An 18,786-nucleotide genomic window follows, 5' to 3' on the forward strand; every position below is an offset into this window, starting at 1 on the left:
GCTTCACATCCCAGCTAAAGCAGCCCTGAGCACAGGTACGAGGGTCCCCACTGTCCAGCAGCACTTGTTTCCTTGGGCTCCAGGGGACCAGGACAAGCACGGATCCAGGCTCCCAGGAGACAGCTGCACAGGGCCAGCCTGGCCTGGGCTGCCCAGGCCCAGCACGTGTGGTTTGTTTTTATCTAAGTGGCCTAAATGAGGTGCTGCCACACTCCCGTGTGCACTGCAGGATGAGCACAGCCTCAGGCACTTGACACCCAGCTACAGCTGCAGAGAGGAGCTCTGTGGGGCTGTGCCTGGGGAACAACGAGTGACACGGAAAATGCAGAAAAAGTAAAGGAAATGAAGCTGTACTGATGCTTACCTCAGCTGGGAATTTCAGTACAGGGGAGATGTTCATTAGTACTCCTGGAAGATCAACTAATCAGAGCTTTTAATAAAAACCATTTAATATTTCCATTAAAAAGTACATATGACAAAATCAGACACTATACATTATCACAGTGCTAATTTATAAACAAATGTACACATTTCACACAGCAGGAACAAACCACTGAACTATACAGCCCTCTGGGTCCACTTGAGTAACTAAGGTAAAAGGAAATATCTTTACCAAAAGTAAGGAACAGTCATTGTAAGGGTCCTGTGCCTGGCAGAAGTCCATGAATGCTCTTTCTGCAGGGGACACCAAGGAAAGATATCCCAGAAGGGGCTGTGACATGATCCATGAGCATTTGAATTCAGACTAGAACAAACAGCATAGATGTAAGAGTGTCTAAAACTTCTGAAGTCTTTATGACTGTAAGACTGAAGTTTTACAGTCATAAAGTATAATTTATAAAAATAAAGTGACTTTTAGGTGTTGATAATAGTTAACTATTCAGCCACTTCACCTTCCACTGTTTATGCATGGTGCCCTGTGGAATGTAATACTAAGACATTAATAGAAAACTTAGGGAAACCAAGACTGAGAATTTTAATTTTTATTTTATACCTCCAATGAAATAATTTATCATTTTTACTATGAGATTACTTGTAAGTCTATATGCAATTCAAATAAGCTGGTTCCAAAATTAAGCATGTTTTTAAAACTAAACTGTGAGGGAAGGTTTGTGAGGCAGTCATGCCCCCTCTATGAGCTTGACCATTCTAAAATGGACAGCACAGTACAGTTCTGTGCCTTCTCCTCACCTCATTCTTTCTCTGAAAGCACTCAAGAAATAGAAATTAAGGTGATTGTTCTCACTCAGAGAATGTACATTTCACTTCTTATAAAAATTCAGAGCACTTTGGTGAGTTTTTAGGAGGATTTACAGGGTAACAATAGACTTAAGAAAATTCTGCACAGCCCTGGTGAGAGGTCAGTGTTGTTCCCAGTAAGGCTCTTAAGGCTTTATGTTTTCCTTAGGCTCAAGCACCCTGAAACATCATCCAAGTCAGTCAAGATCCCCTCCTCAAAGAAAACCGGCTCATAAAATTCTGTCAGTTCACATTGATACTTTACTAACACACTCTTGCAGGACATTCAAAAATCTCCCCAATGGTTCCAAGGGGACTCTTACTGTAAGGACCCTGGCTATGATCCAGGAAAATAGGCTGAGACTGGTGTTCCAGCAGCTTTTGGGGACGGCTGGGCTTTGCTGGGCAAGTAGGGTCTCAGGTACTCTGCAGAAGAGCACAGGACACCACATTGAACCATGGCTGTCACTGCCCTGCCAGGACATTTCAAACGTACCTTGTTGTGGTTTGTACTTACCTGAGTTAAGTGTATTTTGACTAAGCCCTCGTAAAGGAATGCTGTCATCTTTCTTCTTGAAATACTTAGATTCCAGCCCCAGCTGGTCACCACTAGAAATAGAAAGGCAAACTAAAATTTAAGGCAAATGCAGTTTGTCACCAGTGCATTGGAACGAGGGCAACTACAGACTTGCTCAAGAAAATCTTCACTAGAAGTGCAACTACTGCATTTCTGTGACCTTTACCATGTAAATTTAAACCATCCCTGAGTAGATTAAGAACAGCCTAGAACTAATTTTTTCTGTGACCCAGCACCTGATGGCTTGGATCTGTCAATAGGAGCAACACTGAACTGTTGTTCCTTGGGGCTGACTTCTGCAGGCACAGCTCTTCCTTCAGTTTCAACAAATCAACACAGAATTGATTAGCATGGTAATGAAGAAGGCAGATCACAGAACCAGGCCAATAGCAGAACTGTCAGTTCTAAACACACCAAGATGACCAAGGTGTGAAAAATAAATGAAATAATAAAATAGTAAATTGCTGTAGCTGACACTCACTTCTCCTTGTTTGCTGCGTGACCAGCTGCAGACATGGTGTGAGTATCAGAACATCGACTGAGTTTCGAAAGCTGTGAGTTCAACTGGACCTGCAGAGACAAAAAGCTGCAAGGTTAAGAGTTACTCCAGATCTGAGTCCCCTCCCCCGAGGGCATGCACAGAGCCAAATTCCCAGGGATTCCTGTCTCTACACCTCACTGGCCCTGCTGTGCAGCAAAGCCTGTGAGAACAAGCGCCTAAAGACCAGCATTAGCTATGAATAACAGTTGTAATGCTCAAGGCAGGAAGCCAAAGAGTAAAATCAGTAAATATTTATACACTTTGAGAAAATGTCAAAACATTGTGCTTTGATATACTGTCACATTCTTAATCTAACAAAAAAGTTGAAGTACTTGCCTTTGGTACTGGACATTGGGGATTTCCATTTTTGCTGTGTGTTGGTTCCAGAAAGTTCTGGAAGGCATAGAGAGGAGAAATGGCATGACTGATCCCTGAGCTGTGAAAAGATGGTCGGTCAGGCTGTGAAAGAAATAGAAATATATCCATAAATGAGAAACACAATATTTCAAGTAACTGTAGAGATTAAAAACTCCAAAATTAACAACTAACTGCCATTAAAAAGCCAACACTTATGTGAGTACTTCCTGATGGGAAGAAAACATCACTATTCCAAGACTTGCACACTTAAGGAAAAAATAACTTAAAAAAACTTTAATGAGGTGAGCAGTCTTAGCTAGTAATAAGCTACACACTCTGTCATTAATTAAAGTAATTAATGTATCCAGCTACAAATCCAGAGACCTCTTTGCATGAACATACCCTTCTGCTGTGAACCAGCAGCTCATCAATTCCTGTTGTTGCTGTGACAGCAGCACCCCGTGCAACACAGGGTGAGAAGCAGCAAGTCACAGTATTCAACAGTGATGGCAGGCAGCCTTCCTTAGCCCCTGACTTTCCTGTTTCTGAAAATCACTAGAGTATTCAAACAGTACACTTTGGGTTTGAAGCTTTACAAAGAGAATTAGTAAGTTAACATCTTAACACAAAAATACCGTTTTTCGCCTTCACTCAGCACTTCATCTTTTCTAAGCTAATTCTGTATTGCTTTGTGTGTTTTATGTAAGCAGCAGCTTAGAAGACCTCACCTACAAGGCCCAGGATCTCAGGAAGGACCCAACAGGGTTTTATATTGTTGAAAAATAAACAAACAATGCTGAACCACACCCACCCCAAACCGTAAGGCCAGAAGAAGATGAAAGCGCCTTGGATTTTTTTTTTCCCTCTTTTAAGGCCCTGCATTTTAGCAACTGCTGCCCCCCTCAGCAGCCTGTTATTTTACAGCTCTACCTTACCATGCCGAGAGGGGAACCAGCCGCCCTCCCAGCAGCATGGGCACTGGCAGGAGTGTCCAGCTTCTTTGCCATCTGAACTTCACTCAGCTGTCTGTTCAGCCACGTGATAACTGCAGAGAGGAAGAAAAAGCTCAAGCTGTTTGAAAAGGCCAGTAGCCCTTCTTCATAAAAAGGGGCAGCTCACTGGGATTTTTCCTCCCTAGTCCCATTCAAAGCCAGTTGTTGAAGCTCCCTGCCCAGCTCCAGCCTCTGAGCACCCACCCCACTCCACAGCACCACTCTCAAGGAAAGGCTTCCCTCCATGCAGCTCTTGGCTGCCACACGCCCACAACAGCCAGAGGCTCCTTTTCCATACATGATAATAATGGCAACTCTTCACCAAAAGCTGCTTCTATCAATTTCAGTAGTAGTGAGATCACTGGGTCATTTTTACGGAGGGAAAATCAAACTGTATAAACCTACCATTTTCATTGGTTTTCAGTAACTGCTTACTTTCTTCAAGTTTTTGTATTGTACTTTCTAGCTGTTCTTGTAGCTTGCAAACCTGTAATTCCCATAACAATTGTAAAATCATCAGCAGTGTTCTACTACTAGTGTTAGACTAACTACAAACAACAACAAATATGTATGAAGTTACTCTAAAATTGAAGAAATTTGAACTCAGTTTGTCACAAAAGCAACATGGTAATTCTTTTAAAGAAGCCCTACTTTCAGCTAGGATTTTGACAAGGTGACAGCCAGAATCCTTTCTGACCTTTATTTTTCTACAATAAAATAGTGCAAGGACAGGGGACTATCCTGTTTAATGGAATGGAAGAAAAAAGTTCACTCTATTCCTGTTCTTATTCCCTTCACCAACTTACACATGAATGCCTCCTAAAGGGTGTGATTCATTCCTTACATTGCTTTGTTCTCTTAAAACAATTCTGGTAGCCTTCCACATAAATGGATGGCTTTTACAAATCAGGTTAACATTAAAAAACCTGAAAGCTGATGACACATTTAAATTAACATGTTAAATTAGCAAAAGAATCTATTCTGTTGCATGGAAAGATTCAAGATCTTATTGCTGTAACTAAATTAAACCCCACAAAACCCAACCAAGTCCACACAACAGCATTTCCAGCACACGAGGTTAACCCATCAGTACCTCCTGCTCTTTCATTCGAAGGGATTGTCCCATCTCCTGTGATTCCCTCTGCTCTTTCTGAAGTTTCTCTTCTTTTTCTGCCAGTAGTTTTTCTTGCTGAATTGTTACTGTATTTTTCAATTTTAATTTACTCATTAGAGTTTTCAAATCTCCTTGTAACTTCTTGATAATTTCATTAGCCTATTAAAAAATGCCACACCATATATTACAAAAATAAACAGCTAAGAAAAAGAGAGATGCTACACAAGGGAAGTGTCACATTCAAACAAACCTTAAGGAGTTCAGCTGACAGCGACTTAATTGTTGTCTCCAGTTTTTCAATGTGCCTTTGTTTTTCCTCTGTACTCTCTTCCAGGATCACCTTGAACAGAATGGTACAAAATACAAGGCTGTGATACACCTTGTTTGTGACTTCAAGTAGAATGTTCACAATTCTTTGAGAACTACCCTCACAAGGAACCGGTCAGTGCTTTTCAGCCAAATTTTATAGGATCTGGATGAACCCTTTTTTTTCCCTACAAAAAAATACCATAAACTGTTACTCCAGTATCACAACATTTAATCTGAACCCAGTATACTTTCGATGCCATAATTTAGAATCTTAACTACATTTGCAAGCTGACTGGCTGCATTCCTAAAAACTGGTCAGCAGCTACTCTATGGAACCCACAATTAGGAAGGTTAAAAAAATTCATGAAGAAACCTTTTGCTCCTGTGTTGCATCTAAGACTTCTTTTGTTCTGGTGACGAGCTGATCTTTGTCTTTGATCTCTTGTTCCAAGACAGCAACTCGTGTCTGCAGCTGATTTATGAGTTTCTCTTTCTCATGACATTCAGCATCCAGAGTTGTGTTCTCTCGGCGCAGGGACAGCACCTCCTGCTTCGCTCTTTGACATTCCTAAATGTTGGGAAGGAATTGACTTTTATTCTTCAAGAAAACCAGTAACAGTAATTTCAACAGATATATTTAAATAGTAAGCATAATATGGAATGAAGAGGAAATAAATGAACTTAATATGCTGTATTTCCTATGACATGCCCAGGCAGAGACTGTTAATGCTGTAAGAGTAGTAAGATTGAGGTGGGGTACTGGGAAGCCATACATCTTCTAATCCAGAAAGCTTTGCTTTCAGTTCTCTGACTGTGGAGTCTCCTTTGTATCTCCTCTCTGTTAGGTCTTTATTGATGACCTCGAGTTCTGAAAGCCTGTTCTGCAACTGTTGAATACTTTTCTGATGCAAATTTTCCAATTCCTTTTTCTGCTGTTCATGCTGTTGTTGGTACTGAGTTTGTGCCTGTGAGAATCAAAGAAACGAAGCAGTTATTTGATGAATCTGACTATTCCCACACAAGAATTCTGTTCATTCTTTCCAACCATTGTACCTGGAGAGCCCTTTCCTTCTCACTTGTCAGCTCCTGTGAGTGTTTGTTGCTCAGGGCTGTAGTGTAGGATGTCCATTCGCTCTTCAGTTTGTCAAGCTCCCGGCTCTTCTCTGCCAAGCTCTGTTTGAGTTTGACAAAGCACAGGGAGTTTAAAAATGTAAAGCATTTCAGCCAATACTGAGGGATTCTTTACTGTTACTTACTAAAAGGACACGGAATTACTAAAAAAGTCTACATTTCAGCACCAGATGGTGAAATATGTTAATTTTGTAACCAGGAAAAGTAAGGCACTGAGAAGCTGAAGAGCACTGTTCTAATGCTGTGCACAAAATAATCTTAATTTCCAACTGCTTTTTTTTTCAACCACTATTTAAGAGTACAAAAACAGCCTGTTGATGCTCCCTACCCTTGTAACACAGAGCACTCTACTGGGGAAAAAAAATTAAGTTCTTTAGCAGCATCTTTTCCTCTTTTTAATTGTAATTCCGTATTCCAGTGCAGCATACACATTCCAGTAACTCAAACTGAAGCTGCAGACATGAGGCAAACAAATATTCCATTCCAAAAATAATTCTTAACAGTTTTAATGGAATTGTTCTGTTTCATTATGGTCAAAAAGCCACCTCGATAATTGCAGAATCTGACCCAAATCATTCTCTTGAAATACAGAAGTGAAGTGATTACTATGCTGACTGCAAAAATAAAAAAGGAGTAATTAAAGTCCAAGGCTTCCAATTTATTTACCATAGTTTCACAATTTTTCTAAACAAAAGGATTTCCAACAATTCATGGAATATAGGAAGTATATTTATCATTTATCTTCACATGACCATATATTTAGTATTCAATTTGTGTGTGCATACACAGACCTTTGCAAAAGATAAAGTAAAATTCTGCTTGAGTACTTCAAGAACTCAATTTAACTCTTTGGCTGCAGGCTTTACTCACTCCTAGAAAAGCTGCAGTAGACTATTCTCTTCACTCAGTCTCAGTCTTGGCTAGGTAGTGGCTAATCAACCAGCCTACAAAAAGGGACATTTTCCATAAATCAAAAAAGCACAATATACAGAAGTTTAAAAATTATGTTACCTGTTGAGTGTAGCTCAGTTGCCTGGTAAGATCCTCTTCAGTTTTTTTAAGCTTTTCTTCCAACATCATTTTATCCTCCTATGTACAAATTGACATCAAGTCAAAACCTTAGCTCCCAAAATACAAGCTATATTTAGCTCCCATTTAATCAGCACAGCCTGCCTAAGCACCCATATACTCACTGTATTTATGAAAAGATTGTTAAATATGTGTCATACTGAATAAGATATAATTAGTAAATTCAAAAGAAAAGCCATTAGCCCACAATGTAAAAACTCCAAATTAAATTCTTACCAAATTTCTACAAGGAAATAGTATCTTATTTACAAGACTTGTTAACAAAGGAGTTGCCTAAACAAGAGGTCAACTGAAATACTATAAATCTGTGTTATTAAAATGGCTTATTAGGTGCCTAGAAACACAACAGCATGGTAGGAGAGACAAATCCCAGGCTATGAAACTGAAACAGACAACAGTCAAACTATGAGACCTTTAATTTCTCATGAAATCAAACCCAGCATGCTACCAAACTGCACCAACATTCCCACTTCCCTATGCAGTTTACAGCTGTTAGTCCTTCGGAAGCCACCAAGCCTCACCATCACCAGCAGCCTGTCCCTCCTACAGCCAAGTGCAGAACAGAGACTCGGAGGTGTCTAAGTCCTGCAGCTGCCCTGGCCATCAGCACAGCTGTGAGCAGGGAGTGCAGCAGCCAGAGCCCTCAGCAATGCACACCACGTGCACTGTGTGTGAAACACTCCCATTCCTGCCACAGCCAATGGCACTGCCTGCCTGAATACACAGGAAGCATCTTCACTGCCAGGGTGACAGCAACAATTCAGATTTTACAGCATGCACCCAAGGAGCTGCATGCAATGACATATATGGGCTGAAAGGAAAAACAAACCAGAGCATGCAACGTAGTACATACTTCTGAATTATTCAGAATGAAAAAAATACTTAAGTACATATAGCATTGAGGCTTAGTTGCAGTTATGATAAACTTTCATTTTACCTTAAGGCATTTCAAACAGTTGGCTAAAAACTTCTTTATTTCTGCATCAGTTCCTGGCAGGAATTTTAGAGAAAGATGAGTAAGGTGTTTGAAAGGGTTGGTCTCCACTACATTTAAAGAGACAGGTGTGTGATCTAGAGCAGGTGCTGAAGAAACTAACTGCAGCAAAAACCTAGGGGAAAAACCAAGATAATCAAATGTTAGTTTTTTGTTTGTTTGTTTGTTTGTTTTCCTGAAACTACCTGTAGATCCTAAGCTATTTCCCAATAAGATGTATTTTTATATGTGCAGTAAACGGCTATCCAGTTTTTACTCAAGAAAGAATTCTCCTCCCAAGACTCAGGTTTTATCCACCAACTTATATTCACGTTGAGGCAGGTCAGATTATCCTCTTCTACTGACTCTTCTCAGTCTGAGTGACTGACAAGCATTTTAAGAACTCAACAGGTACATACAGAGTAACATGGCACACACTTGTGACCTACCTTGGCATGTCTTTGTTCTGCTCCTGAATGCATTGCTGAAGCAGATCTATAAATTTCTGTGGGAAAGCAGAGAAGTCTACCAAGAGACCTTGCTGGGATTTCAAACTATATAAACAGACAGGAAAAAAATGTTAACAATATAGAGAACTGTAACTGATTTCCGATAAAATACTTTGTTTACACTACTAGAAAGAATGAGTTCTGATCTTGTCATTAAAGTTTATTAGCATGCTGTTTTCATTTAGAAGTGTGTTCACAGATCACAAAATCACAGAAGTGGCCAGGCTGGAAGGGACCACAGTAGCTCAGCTGGGGCAATCTCCCATGAAGAGGGTCATCCTAGAGCCACACCTTGGGTAATAACTCCCAGAGGATACTTCTGATCACAAGAGTTCTTGCAAATGGGCTGCATTCATTAAAAACCAAAAGTTGCTGTGGTGTAACAAATGTGTTCCTTTGAGCAGGCATCACCCTCACAGCACAGCGTGGAGGAGTGATGGGACAGGCACAGAGAACAGGCACAGCACAAGGAGGGAGCCTCAGCCATCACCTCTGTCCCCTACTCATCCACTCCTCTCCACAGACACTGCAAACTCAGACACAAACACCCCACAGTGCACACACAAAGCTCTGCCTCCCTGCAACAAAACACTTCAGCACATCTCTCTCGCAAACACTACTTTGCCTTTGCCTTTTGATCCACATACTGATCCCACCTCCCTTTTTAAAAACACCAAAGCCACTCCCCCACCCCACCAAAACCCCAAACAAACAAACAAAACCACAACAAACAACACAAGAAAACAAAGCAAAAAAATGCCCAAAGAAAGCAAAAACTTGAACTGTTCATGCCTGGAATCCAAATTTGATGATTGACTCAAATTCTGAGCAAGTAACTGAGAGCCAATAGCACAATTATGCAAGAAACCCCTGAGATACAGGCTCAGGTGTGTAAAACCATGCCCATGCAAACAGACTTTCTTCTCATATTTACTTCCTGACCCTGTTCACACCCACACACAACAGTCTGTAAGAAGCAGTTGGGATAAACAGAAGATACCAGTAGAAATATGAACTGTGGCACTGTGTCCCTGCAGGGAACTGAACATCAGGATGCCAGCATTCCTGAGTGTAACCTGAGCTGGTCACTCTCCTGAACCTGCCTGTTCCACCCACTGAACAGAGAACAATATTGACAAAATCCCATAACTGAAAACTGCCAAAAACTGAACACTAACATAGATCACTCTAAGCTAAAAATACTCCCTGGTTCAATTTTGCCATTTAGAAACGCTTCCCAGAGAAAATACTGCAATTTCACTTACCTTTGAAAATCTTCCTCTGATATGACAAGGTTATAAAGAAAAAAAGGATCAGTATCATCAGTCAATCGAACAGCTAAGTCCTGAAAAGATGGACATTTACATAGGATTAAAATACTATCATCTACTCAGGAGTCTTTAAATATTTAAACCAGCATGGCAGAGACTATTGAATGTTTTTAATGTTTAGTCAAGAGAATTACAAGAGAATTGTGGCAACTCATTCAGAAGGCATACTACACTACCATTTAACACAACTTCAAATATTACAGTGGGAAAACAAGAAAAACTCTTTCACAAAAACAAACCAACTCAAACCCTTAAACTTTGAGCAGCAAAAGTTTCAAAATTCAGTGTGTATCCACCATTTTTCAGAAAAAAAGCTATTTGCTATTTTTCCCCCTCATGAAATAAGTGTAGCACTAGCAGTCCACTGTCCTGGTTCACTAATACCTCACTGCCATGACTGGAAGCATTTCAGAGCACACTGCTCCTACAGTTTATGGAACCACCAGCTAATTTTATATACTGTAATACAGAGCTCTGCAGATGGGATACAGCTGAAGTCCAGGAATCCCACATGGCAAACTGCAGCATTATGCTGCTTAGCTTTTAAATAGACACTCATTGTTCACTGGGGGTCTACAGAGTGTTTAGGAAAAACTGCCTTCTCCATAAGCATTGAGCCTTGAATTCCAAGGACTGGGTTATGCAGCACATTAGGCCCAGGCAGCTGCTCCCTGTAGCAAGGCTCGCCCCTGTGACAAGGATATTCCCTAGCAAAAAAGGTACAAAAGTGGAGCAGAAATGTGTCAGCTGTTCCTACATAATGAAGTGTGACACAGCACTGTGCAGACACACAGCTGAAACTTGTTTCAGTAATTCAGGTGCCAGTAACACCAACGAAACTCTCAGCTGGACACACAAACAAACTCGGGGATTTACACAGACACTTAAATTAAAATTAATGCTACCTCAAGCCAGCAGTGGTGGACTGACAGGTGAGATAAAAATGCCTGCTTGGTCTGATGTCCCATTAGCTGCCCAAGCACTGGAAGTTCTCTCTTCAGACTGATCACTCAACTGCATTTCCAGTTTCCAGGCTCCTCCTGACACAGGCTGAAGCACAGCCAACCCTTCTGACTGAACTGCTTCTGATAATGGTAGAGGGAACTACCACTATCACTGCCACCAGGACAGAACCTGACCAAAAACTGCTGCATTCCTTTACAAGCAAATCTTTACCCAACAACACCATAACCAGCCCATGACCAACCTTAACATCATGCTGGGGGATGAATACTTTGGTGACAAATCAGATACAGAATAGAAGAGATTATAAATCTCTAGTGGTGATCTTATTGTTATTTTCCCTGAGAAAGATTATTTTTTTACTCCAAATTTAGTACCTTGAACTAAAGGTACTCTTAAGCTCTCATGTTTCCCTGAGCATCTGTAAATGCTTTTAATATGCAAACTTGCTAAGACCCATCAGCAGCCAAACTAAACTAGTTTGAAAAGGCTTGAAAAAGGCTGGGGGAGGGGGCAGGGGTGTTAAAACACAATACCAAACCAACTAAGTTACTCAAAAAATTAAATAAAAATAAAGTAAAATGACAAACACTAAAATCTCTTTTTGCTTTTCCTTTTCCTACTTATCCTTTTATACAATGAAATTCAGGTAATACCTAATGAATGACAAAGATACAGTTAACTTACAAACCTTTTTATGAACAGGATTAGAAATTGACAGTAGTTCAATATTCATTCGAACATTTAATCTCCTGTGTATAAAAAGATGAAACTCAGTAATAAATCAAGAAAACATTCTCCACATAACACATGTTCACAGCTGCATTACAGGAATCAGTGACATTTCAAAAATAAAAATTTGGGCATAAACATCAAGAAAGTTCCCACCGATGACTACACCTAAGATGTGTTTCAGTCATTGCAGCTCCTCAGCCAGAGCTGGTTTTCTTCTGCTTGCTTTTCTGCTTGTCATCCACCAGATTTTAAACAGCAAGGCAGAAGTTTTGAAACTTTGTCCAGAAACTCGAACTTTTGTAAAAGCCTGTTGAAATTTATTAACGATTGCTCAAACTCCTGATAATTATTTATACAGTGCTACCTTGTCTTCAATGATTTCTTGTCGAGCACTAAGTCACTTATATTACAACGCACACCACAGACATCGGCCTTTCCGCGCCTTATCACACAGGTGAGTCGGGCACACACTAATCCAGACAGGACCCAGAGTGCGGAAATTATTTCTGTTTTGAAGAGACGTTTCACATACGGAACGTCTGAGCTTCCCCAGACACTGCCGCCGTGCTCAGGTGGCTCAGACCCGCGGGCCCCTGAGGAGGAGCCGCGCCTGCAGAGGCCGCGGTGCGGGAGAGCGGCGGGAGAACCCGCGGGCAACGCTGCGGCCCGGGACACGCCAAACCCGGGCGGGCCTGGCCCCGGGCTCACCTCAGCCCCGGGCACAGCCGAGCCACTGCGAGTTCGCTCCACTGCCCCGCCGGCTTCACCCCCTCGGCGAAGCATCCGCGGCCACCGCCCGGCCCTCGCCGGCCGCCCCGGGCCTGCCAGAGCCGGTCCCTCCCACACCCGCAGGGCGCCGGCAGCAACCCCAAAGCGCAGCAGCGCTCGGAGCACAGGGCAGGCAGCAGCAAAGAGCCCGTGGCTCGCAGCCCCTCTGAGGAGCGCAGAGAGACTCCCCCGCAGCCGGCCCGCACTCACCGCTCCTCGCAGCCGCAGCCCCGCACTCGCACCGACACCGCCCGGTCGAAGATCCGTTCCGCCGCCATCTTGCCCGCGGGGAGGGGCTGCAACATGGCGGCGCGGGGGCCGCCGGGAGCGGCGATGGCGGCGCCGGAGCCGGGCCGCTGCGCGCACTTCGTGCAGAGGAAGGGGCGCTTTTGCAGGATGGTGCCGGCGGCCGGCAGGCGCTTCTGTGGGGAGCACGGGCACGAGGAGGTGCAGGGATCCTTCCCCGGCCGGGAGGGAGGGAGGGAGGGCGGGCTTGGGGTGGCCCCGCTCTGGCGGCACGGGTGGGAGAGGCAGCGCCAGTGCCTTCCCTTGAGCCTCGGTGTGCCGGGCACTCGCTTGAGCCCAGCAGTACCGCTGCCCATGCATTAGGGGGTTATTCTATTAGGGTCCAGTCAAATATTAAGTTCTCATCTCAATTTCTTCGTTCCGGTTAACTCACCTATTCCGAATAGATGTTTTATGAAGCTGATGCCCCTCAACAGCTTCTTTAAAACACAACACTGAATGCATGCTGAAGTGTTTTCTAAAACTTTTCTAACTAGGAACAAAATGACAGAAAAAGAATTCCGTGCCCTCTTGATCCAAAACAGTGAGTATATATAAATGCTTTTGCCGTTCTTTGTCAGTATTCACGTGATACTTACTTTTCTCTCCATTTGACTTTTAGCACTGTGTATGAAGACCAACTACAAAAGCATTTAAAAAAATGTAACTCAAGAGAGAAGCCAAAGCCTGTAAGTGCAGTGTAATTCCAGCACTTCCTCTCGGATTTAAGGCCTTGCAGAGAATTTTTTGTGCTGACAGTAGCTGTGAGCTGCAGGGCAGCAGTTCTAGCAAAGCACTACACTAAGGCACGATGAAAGCTCTGGAAGTACTTGCTGAAAGGCAACTCACATTCTCTGCCCCTCGTATTCTCCGCCCCTCGTCATCGTAATTTGGTACACTTTTTCAGTTCTTGGTAACAAATAAAAATGTTGAAATCATTTTTCTCAGAAGTGCACCCAGAGAACAGGCTCTCACGATGCCATTCATTTCTGAGAGCTCCTCCTGGGAAAGCAAAAGCTGCAGGGAGGCTCTGGGTGTTCCAGCCCACTGCAGTCAGGCTGGCAGTGAGCCATGGAAAGCGTGGCTGACAGCTGCCAAGGGGAGGAGCAGGACATATGTTTAAACAGCTCTTCCAAGAAAGCAGAGGATGGCTTCTTTATTGCCTGCCTATTAGAATTGCACCTTTAATATTCCCTGGGAAACCTGAAAATGGTCTCTGGAATCTGTCTAGTAAGCACTGACTGCTGAACTCTTATGAACATGTTCAGTCTTGTAAAACTGTGTCAGAAGAGTCACTTCTGGCTGGGATGAGGATCATACTATAGGAAAAAAATTACTTGGAAGATCTTACTTTGTAGTGGATTCCTATTGCTATGTACTTTACCATAAGAACACTGAAGAATTTAGCTATTTGCTTCCTGGTAATTAACTGAATCAAATTTTTTCTTTTTTAAGGTCTACTTTGTTCAAGATATTAATGCTGGTTTAAAAGATGTAGCAGAAATACCAGAAAAACAAGTGAGTACATTACTTGATTTTGGGTTCAGTCCTTACATTACATGTTGCAATTTATGACTACAAAGATACAGAAAATTTCAAGGGTCTCGTATTTATTGGTGCCACTTTCTATTTCCTTAAAAAGGTTCCTCTATCTTGTCTATCTATTGAAGAGATGCAGAACTTAATTCTCAAGTTGAAAAAAGCAAGTAATGGTGAGCTTAATACTAAATACTTAAGAAGTTTTAAACTGAATTGATTGAATATTTCACTGTTATTTTTGTTGTGAGATACCTGTAAAAATATGAGATAGGTCCCATATACACATCTGAAATAATTATCAGGCAGACCTCCAATAGCTGAATTTTACTCCAAAAAGAAAACTAGATTGAAAGAGTGATAAAACTCCAATCCTGTCTTCTCCTCCTTTTGTTTTTTTTCTTTTTTTCCTCACTCAGATATCACTATAGATAACAATACAGCTCTGATATAAAGACACAGTGATGGAATTAAGCTCCTAGTAGACTGTTCTGCTAATACTACAAACAGAGCTCATGTCATAATTGTAATAATGTGTATTACATACTAGGAACTCTTGGAAACTTGAAAGCTATACCTAAAAGTTTTGTATTTGCCTCCAGGCCTAGAACTTCATCTTAAGGAACAAATACTGTCCCACCAGGCTTTACAAGAAGCCTTAAATGACCCAAAGAATGGGGAATCTGCTTTCAAACACCTGAAACAACAGGTTTGGTCTGATTTGCTAATAACTATAGAGGGGTTTAGACATGGAATTGTGCTGCTGTAAATTTGAGTGACTGGGTGCATAATGCCAGTTGCGTCCTGCAGAGGAAATCTGATACGGTAAAATAGAAGATATAATCCCTTTCCTCTGTACACACATCATCTTTTCCTTGATCCCCCACTGAAAGGAAGGCTTACAAAAGCCTTCTGCAGTTCCATGAAGGAATATTTTTTCTGTAAGGCATTACAAAACACAGGGGATACATTTTCTTGGTTCACAAATAATCTTTTGATGTTTGTAGGCTTCTATTTTAGGCAACATGGAAAAACTGCATTTACTTGGTCCAGGAAGGTGTTTTGTTGAGTTTGGAGCTGGGCGAGGAAAGCTGTCTCACTGGGTTGATATTGCCTTAGAGAACGTTGAAAATGTTCAGTTTTTGCTTGTGGAAAGGGCAACCACAAGATTCAAGGTAAGAGGGTAAAGTAGAATTTTTAAACCATTGCCACTGAAGCTGTTAGTATTTATTTTTTATCCTCAGTAAATTTAAATTTTACAAGTTATAGATTCCATGCTTCACTAATAGCAAATCTATTAGAAAAAAATCCTGATGTTTCATGTTGGAATTTCACAGATGTCAACTTGACAAGAAAAAAAGTCTGACATTAATACCTGGAGCAAAATTATAATTATTAGTGGCCAGCCCTATGTAATCTCTTGTTCTGTTTAAACAGATGGATGGAAAACACAAAAGGAGAGATTCTGTATTTGAGAGGCTTCAAGTAGACATTCAGCACTTATGTTTAAGTAAGTTCCTTCTTGGCTTGTGTCATTCTGAAATAGAAGCTTATTTTTAAATTTTAAACTTTGAATTGGGGTTCCAGTCAGTTTGTGTGAAACATGCTTAAATGTACTTGGTTCTGAAGGTTATTCTCAAGTGGTTGATTGGACATGTTGATACTGTGTGATATACATACACACACACCAGCATGCGTGAAGATACATAGAGATACATGTACATATATTTAAAATGGAGTTTTAAAGCTTTCTACTTTTTATACACTCACAGGACATCATTACAGGTGAGAAGTACCAAAACAAATACATTTTGAAGGTTTTTTAGCACTTGCAGAATTAAACACCTTTGCATTGTTTAGAATGTTTTATGTGTAGAATTAAGCACATGATGCACATCAGTACTACAGAATTTGTGGGAGCACAGTGAGCAGGAGATGCATTAATGTCATATTTACCTTTCATAGGCAATACAGAAAGGCTGAAATGGTTAAATGTGCTTCCCAGCCACAGCATCCTATTCTTTTAATTTGTCCTAACAAAAGACTCCTTCCTTTCAATAGCTTATAACTGAATGTGCTGATCACTGTATTTTTAGTAGTGGCAAACATTTATTTCTGAGTATGCTGAAATTACATTATTCAGAAAAAACAGAGGTGCTGGGTAGTTGTGGGTTAAATAGGGGTTTGTTGGTTGGTGTGTTTGTTTTTTCCCTCCAGATAAGGTACCAATTTTGGAGAAGAAAAAGCTACCAGTGGTAGGAATTGGGAAGCATTTGTGTGGTGCTGCAACAGGTATGAATTACAGATGTGTGAACTGCAGAAAGGCAGGGTACTAAACCTTACACTCTGAATGGATTGATCTTCCAAACTGTCCTTTTAAGCTGTTCTTGCCCTCTAACCCTTTGTTGGTGTACACAGTAATTAATAGTAATTAATAGATGTAAGGATACTTTGGGCAGAAGTGAAGCCCTTCTTGGCTTTAATAGATTAGAACAGAGAATACTGTGTGGTGGTATGGGTTGTGTATTTGAGAGTACATTTTTTAGCACAGTTGTCTCTTCTTTGAAACAATTTTCTTTCTAAATTTTTATTGGCTGCCTGAATACTGTATCCCAAACACAAATAAGATTTCTGTCCTGATAACTTTAAACTAAAAAGTTTTTCTAATGTTACAGGGCTGCTATTAAAGAAAGACATCTCAAATGTGACACCTTTATAGGTAGCATGACAAAGATGACACAGTTAAGCATTTAAGAAGTACATGTGCTTATTAAATAGACTGTGCCTTAGATATCCAACTTTTAGAGCAAATACTTGTGTGTTTTACTGGGGGGAGAATCTCCTACAAGGTGCCAATTTGTTAACCAAATTATTTTAAATTCACTTTTGCAGAACAAATATTTCAGAGGATAAGCTCTTAGAAACTTCAGAGAAACCACATTTAGGGTTTTCATGTTTTTAAAGCCTGTTTGTAATTTTTAGTCATCATTGAACTTGCTTTCTGACTTAGTTTGCGATGTGTAATTTTATTTTTCTTTGTGGGAAGCACATTCCCAACCGTGATAGAGCCTGGATAAATAATGGCATGGTGTTTATGTATATTTTTTGTTGGGGGGGATGTATTTGTTCATTCCTAGATCTTGCTTTGAGATGCTTGGTTGAAACTTACACCACTTGCTGTGATGGAGAAGATGAAGAGCCAGCACCAAAACGCTGCAGGGCTGCTCAGACAGAGGTGGCTCCTCACAAATCTGCTGCTAATGAAAGCGCCACAGGAGACCATAAGCCTGTAGCTGGAATAGTTATTGCTCTGTGTTGCCATCACAAGTGTGACTGGACACATTATGTAGGCAGAGATTTCTTTAAATCAGTAGGACTAGGACAAGTAGAATTCCATTATTTTCAGAGAATGAGTAGTTGGGCCACTTGTGGCATGCAAGAAACCACAAGCAAAGCTTCTGCAAGTGAAGACAGTGAAGATCAAACGAATGACACAGAAGAACATGAGCAAATGCTCAGCAGGACAGAGAGTGGTTCTGATACTTTACAAGGGTATGTACATTTTTTTTCCTAGCAAATGGACTCCAGCAGAAAAGCTGTAGAGTGGCACATTAAATTGTTTTGGGTCCTCAAAAGGACTCATTTTGCAGAAACATTTCATTACTAAACTTATAGAAATATTTTACTTTAAAAATACAATTTGCATGGACGTACATTTCAAAATATTTCAGCAGTCGTGCTTGCCTGACTGAAAGGAATTTACAATGATTTTGGTAGTTTTTCTAAACTTAACTACTAATGTTAATTACCAAAACTATTTTCTGACAGCTGTTCACTCCTTCCTTTCTCTGGGCCCAGGATCCTGAGTGCTGAGGAGCGAAAGGAGATGGGTTGGCTCTGTAAGCGGCTGATTGATCACGGACGGATTGAGTATCTACAGCGACAAGGATACCAGGCTGCACTGCAGTGTTACACAGAGTCTGCTGTGTCCTTGGAGAATGTCCTGTTGACAGCTGTCCCAAATCCTGCTTTGATACCAGAGCCAACTATATCATAGGAGATACATTTGGAATTGGTAGGGGGAAAAAAAAACAAACCCTGTAAAACTCATCTGGGTTTTTTTTAAAAAGCTAATTCATTTCTTAAAAAAAAACAAAACCAAAAAACACTTTTATCTTCTTTCTGTACCCAAGAAAAGGTATTATATTTTCCAGTTTCACTGAAAATTACCAATATACCAACCAGTTCTCGTCAGTGGAAAAATAAAATCCCTAAGAAAATTTGAAACCTGTTGTAGACTCTTTGCTGTGAAAAGTGTACTTGATATTTTCTTCCTT

The 18,786-nt window shown here is 41.1% G+C and overlaps 2 protein-coding genes across 3 annotated transcripts; one reads left to right on the forward strand and one right to left on the reverse strand.

Moving 5' to 3' along the window:
- Nucleotides 1-431: 431 nt before the first annotated feature.
- On the reverse strand, nt 432-12,929 carry SASS6 (SAS-6 centriolar assembly protein). Its single transcript, XM_066325266.1, has 17 exons — nt 12,839-12,929; nt 11,817-11,877; nt 10,097-10,176; nt 8,772-8,876; nt 8,287-8,458; nt 7,272-7,349; nt 6,183-6,302; nt 5,903-6,094; nt 5,503-5,697; nt 5,071-5,160; nt 4,800-4,979; nt 4,112-4,193; nt 3,650-3,759; nt 2,694-2,816; nt 2,298-2,386; nt 1,757-1,848; nt 432-1,665 (listed from the first exon to the last, which is right to left on the reverse strand). Exons 1-17 carry the CDS (start codon nt 12,904-12,906, stop codon nt 1,577-1,579), a joined length of 1,926 nt encoding a protein of 641 aa, XP_066181363.1. The 5' UTR covers nt 12,907-12,929; the 3' UTR covers nt 432-1,576.
- Nucleotides 12,896-18,736, forward strand: TRMT13 (tRNA methyltransferase 13 homolog). 2 transcript variants are annotated; one of them, XM_066325270.1, is made up of 11 exons: nt 12,896-13,075; nt 13,411-13,457; nt 13,536-13,602; nt 14,369-14,431; nt 14,556-14,625; nt 15,052-15,158; nt 15,457-15,624; nt 15,887-15,959; nt 16,667-16,741; nt 17,587-18,001; nt 18,308-18,736. In XM_066325270.1, the coding sequence occupies exons 1-11, from the start codon at nt 12,932-12,934 to the stop codon at nt 18,504-18,506; spliced, it is 1,428 nt and encodes a 475-aa protein (XP_066181367.1). In that variant the 5' UTR covers nt 12,896-12,931; the 3' UTR covers nt 18,507-18,736. The 2 variants fall into 2 exon arrangements, with proteins under 2 accessions (XP_066181367.1, XP_066181366.1); XM_066325269.1 differs by lacking the exon at nt 16,667-16,741 and having other exon boundaries at nt 12,929-13,075.
- Nucleotides 18,737-18,786: the final 50 nt, after the last annotated feature.

Source organism: Sylvia atricapilla, chromosome 9 (assembly GCF_009819655.1).
Source record: "Sylvia atricapilla isolate bSylAtr1 chromosome 9, bSylAtr1.pri, whole genome shotgun sequence".
Taxonomy (NCBI): Eukaryota; Metazoa; Chordata; class Aves; order Passeriformes; family Sylviidae; genus Sylvia; species Sylvia atricapilla.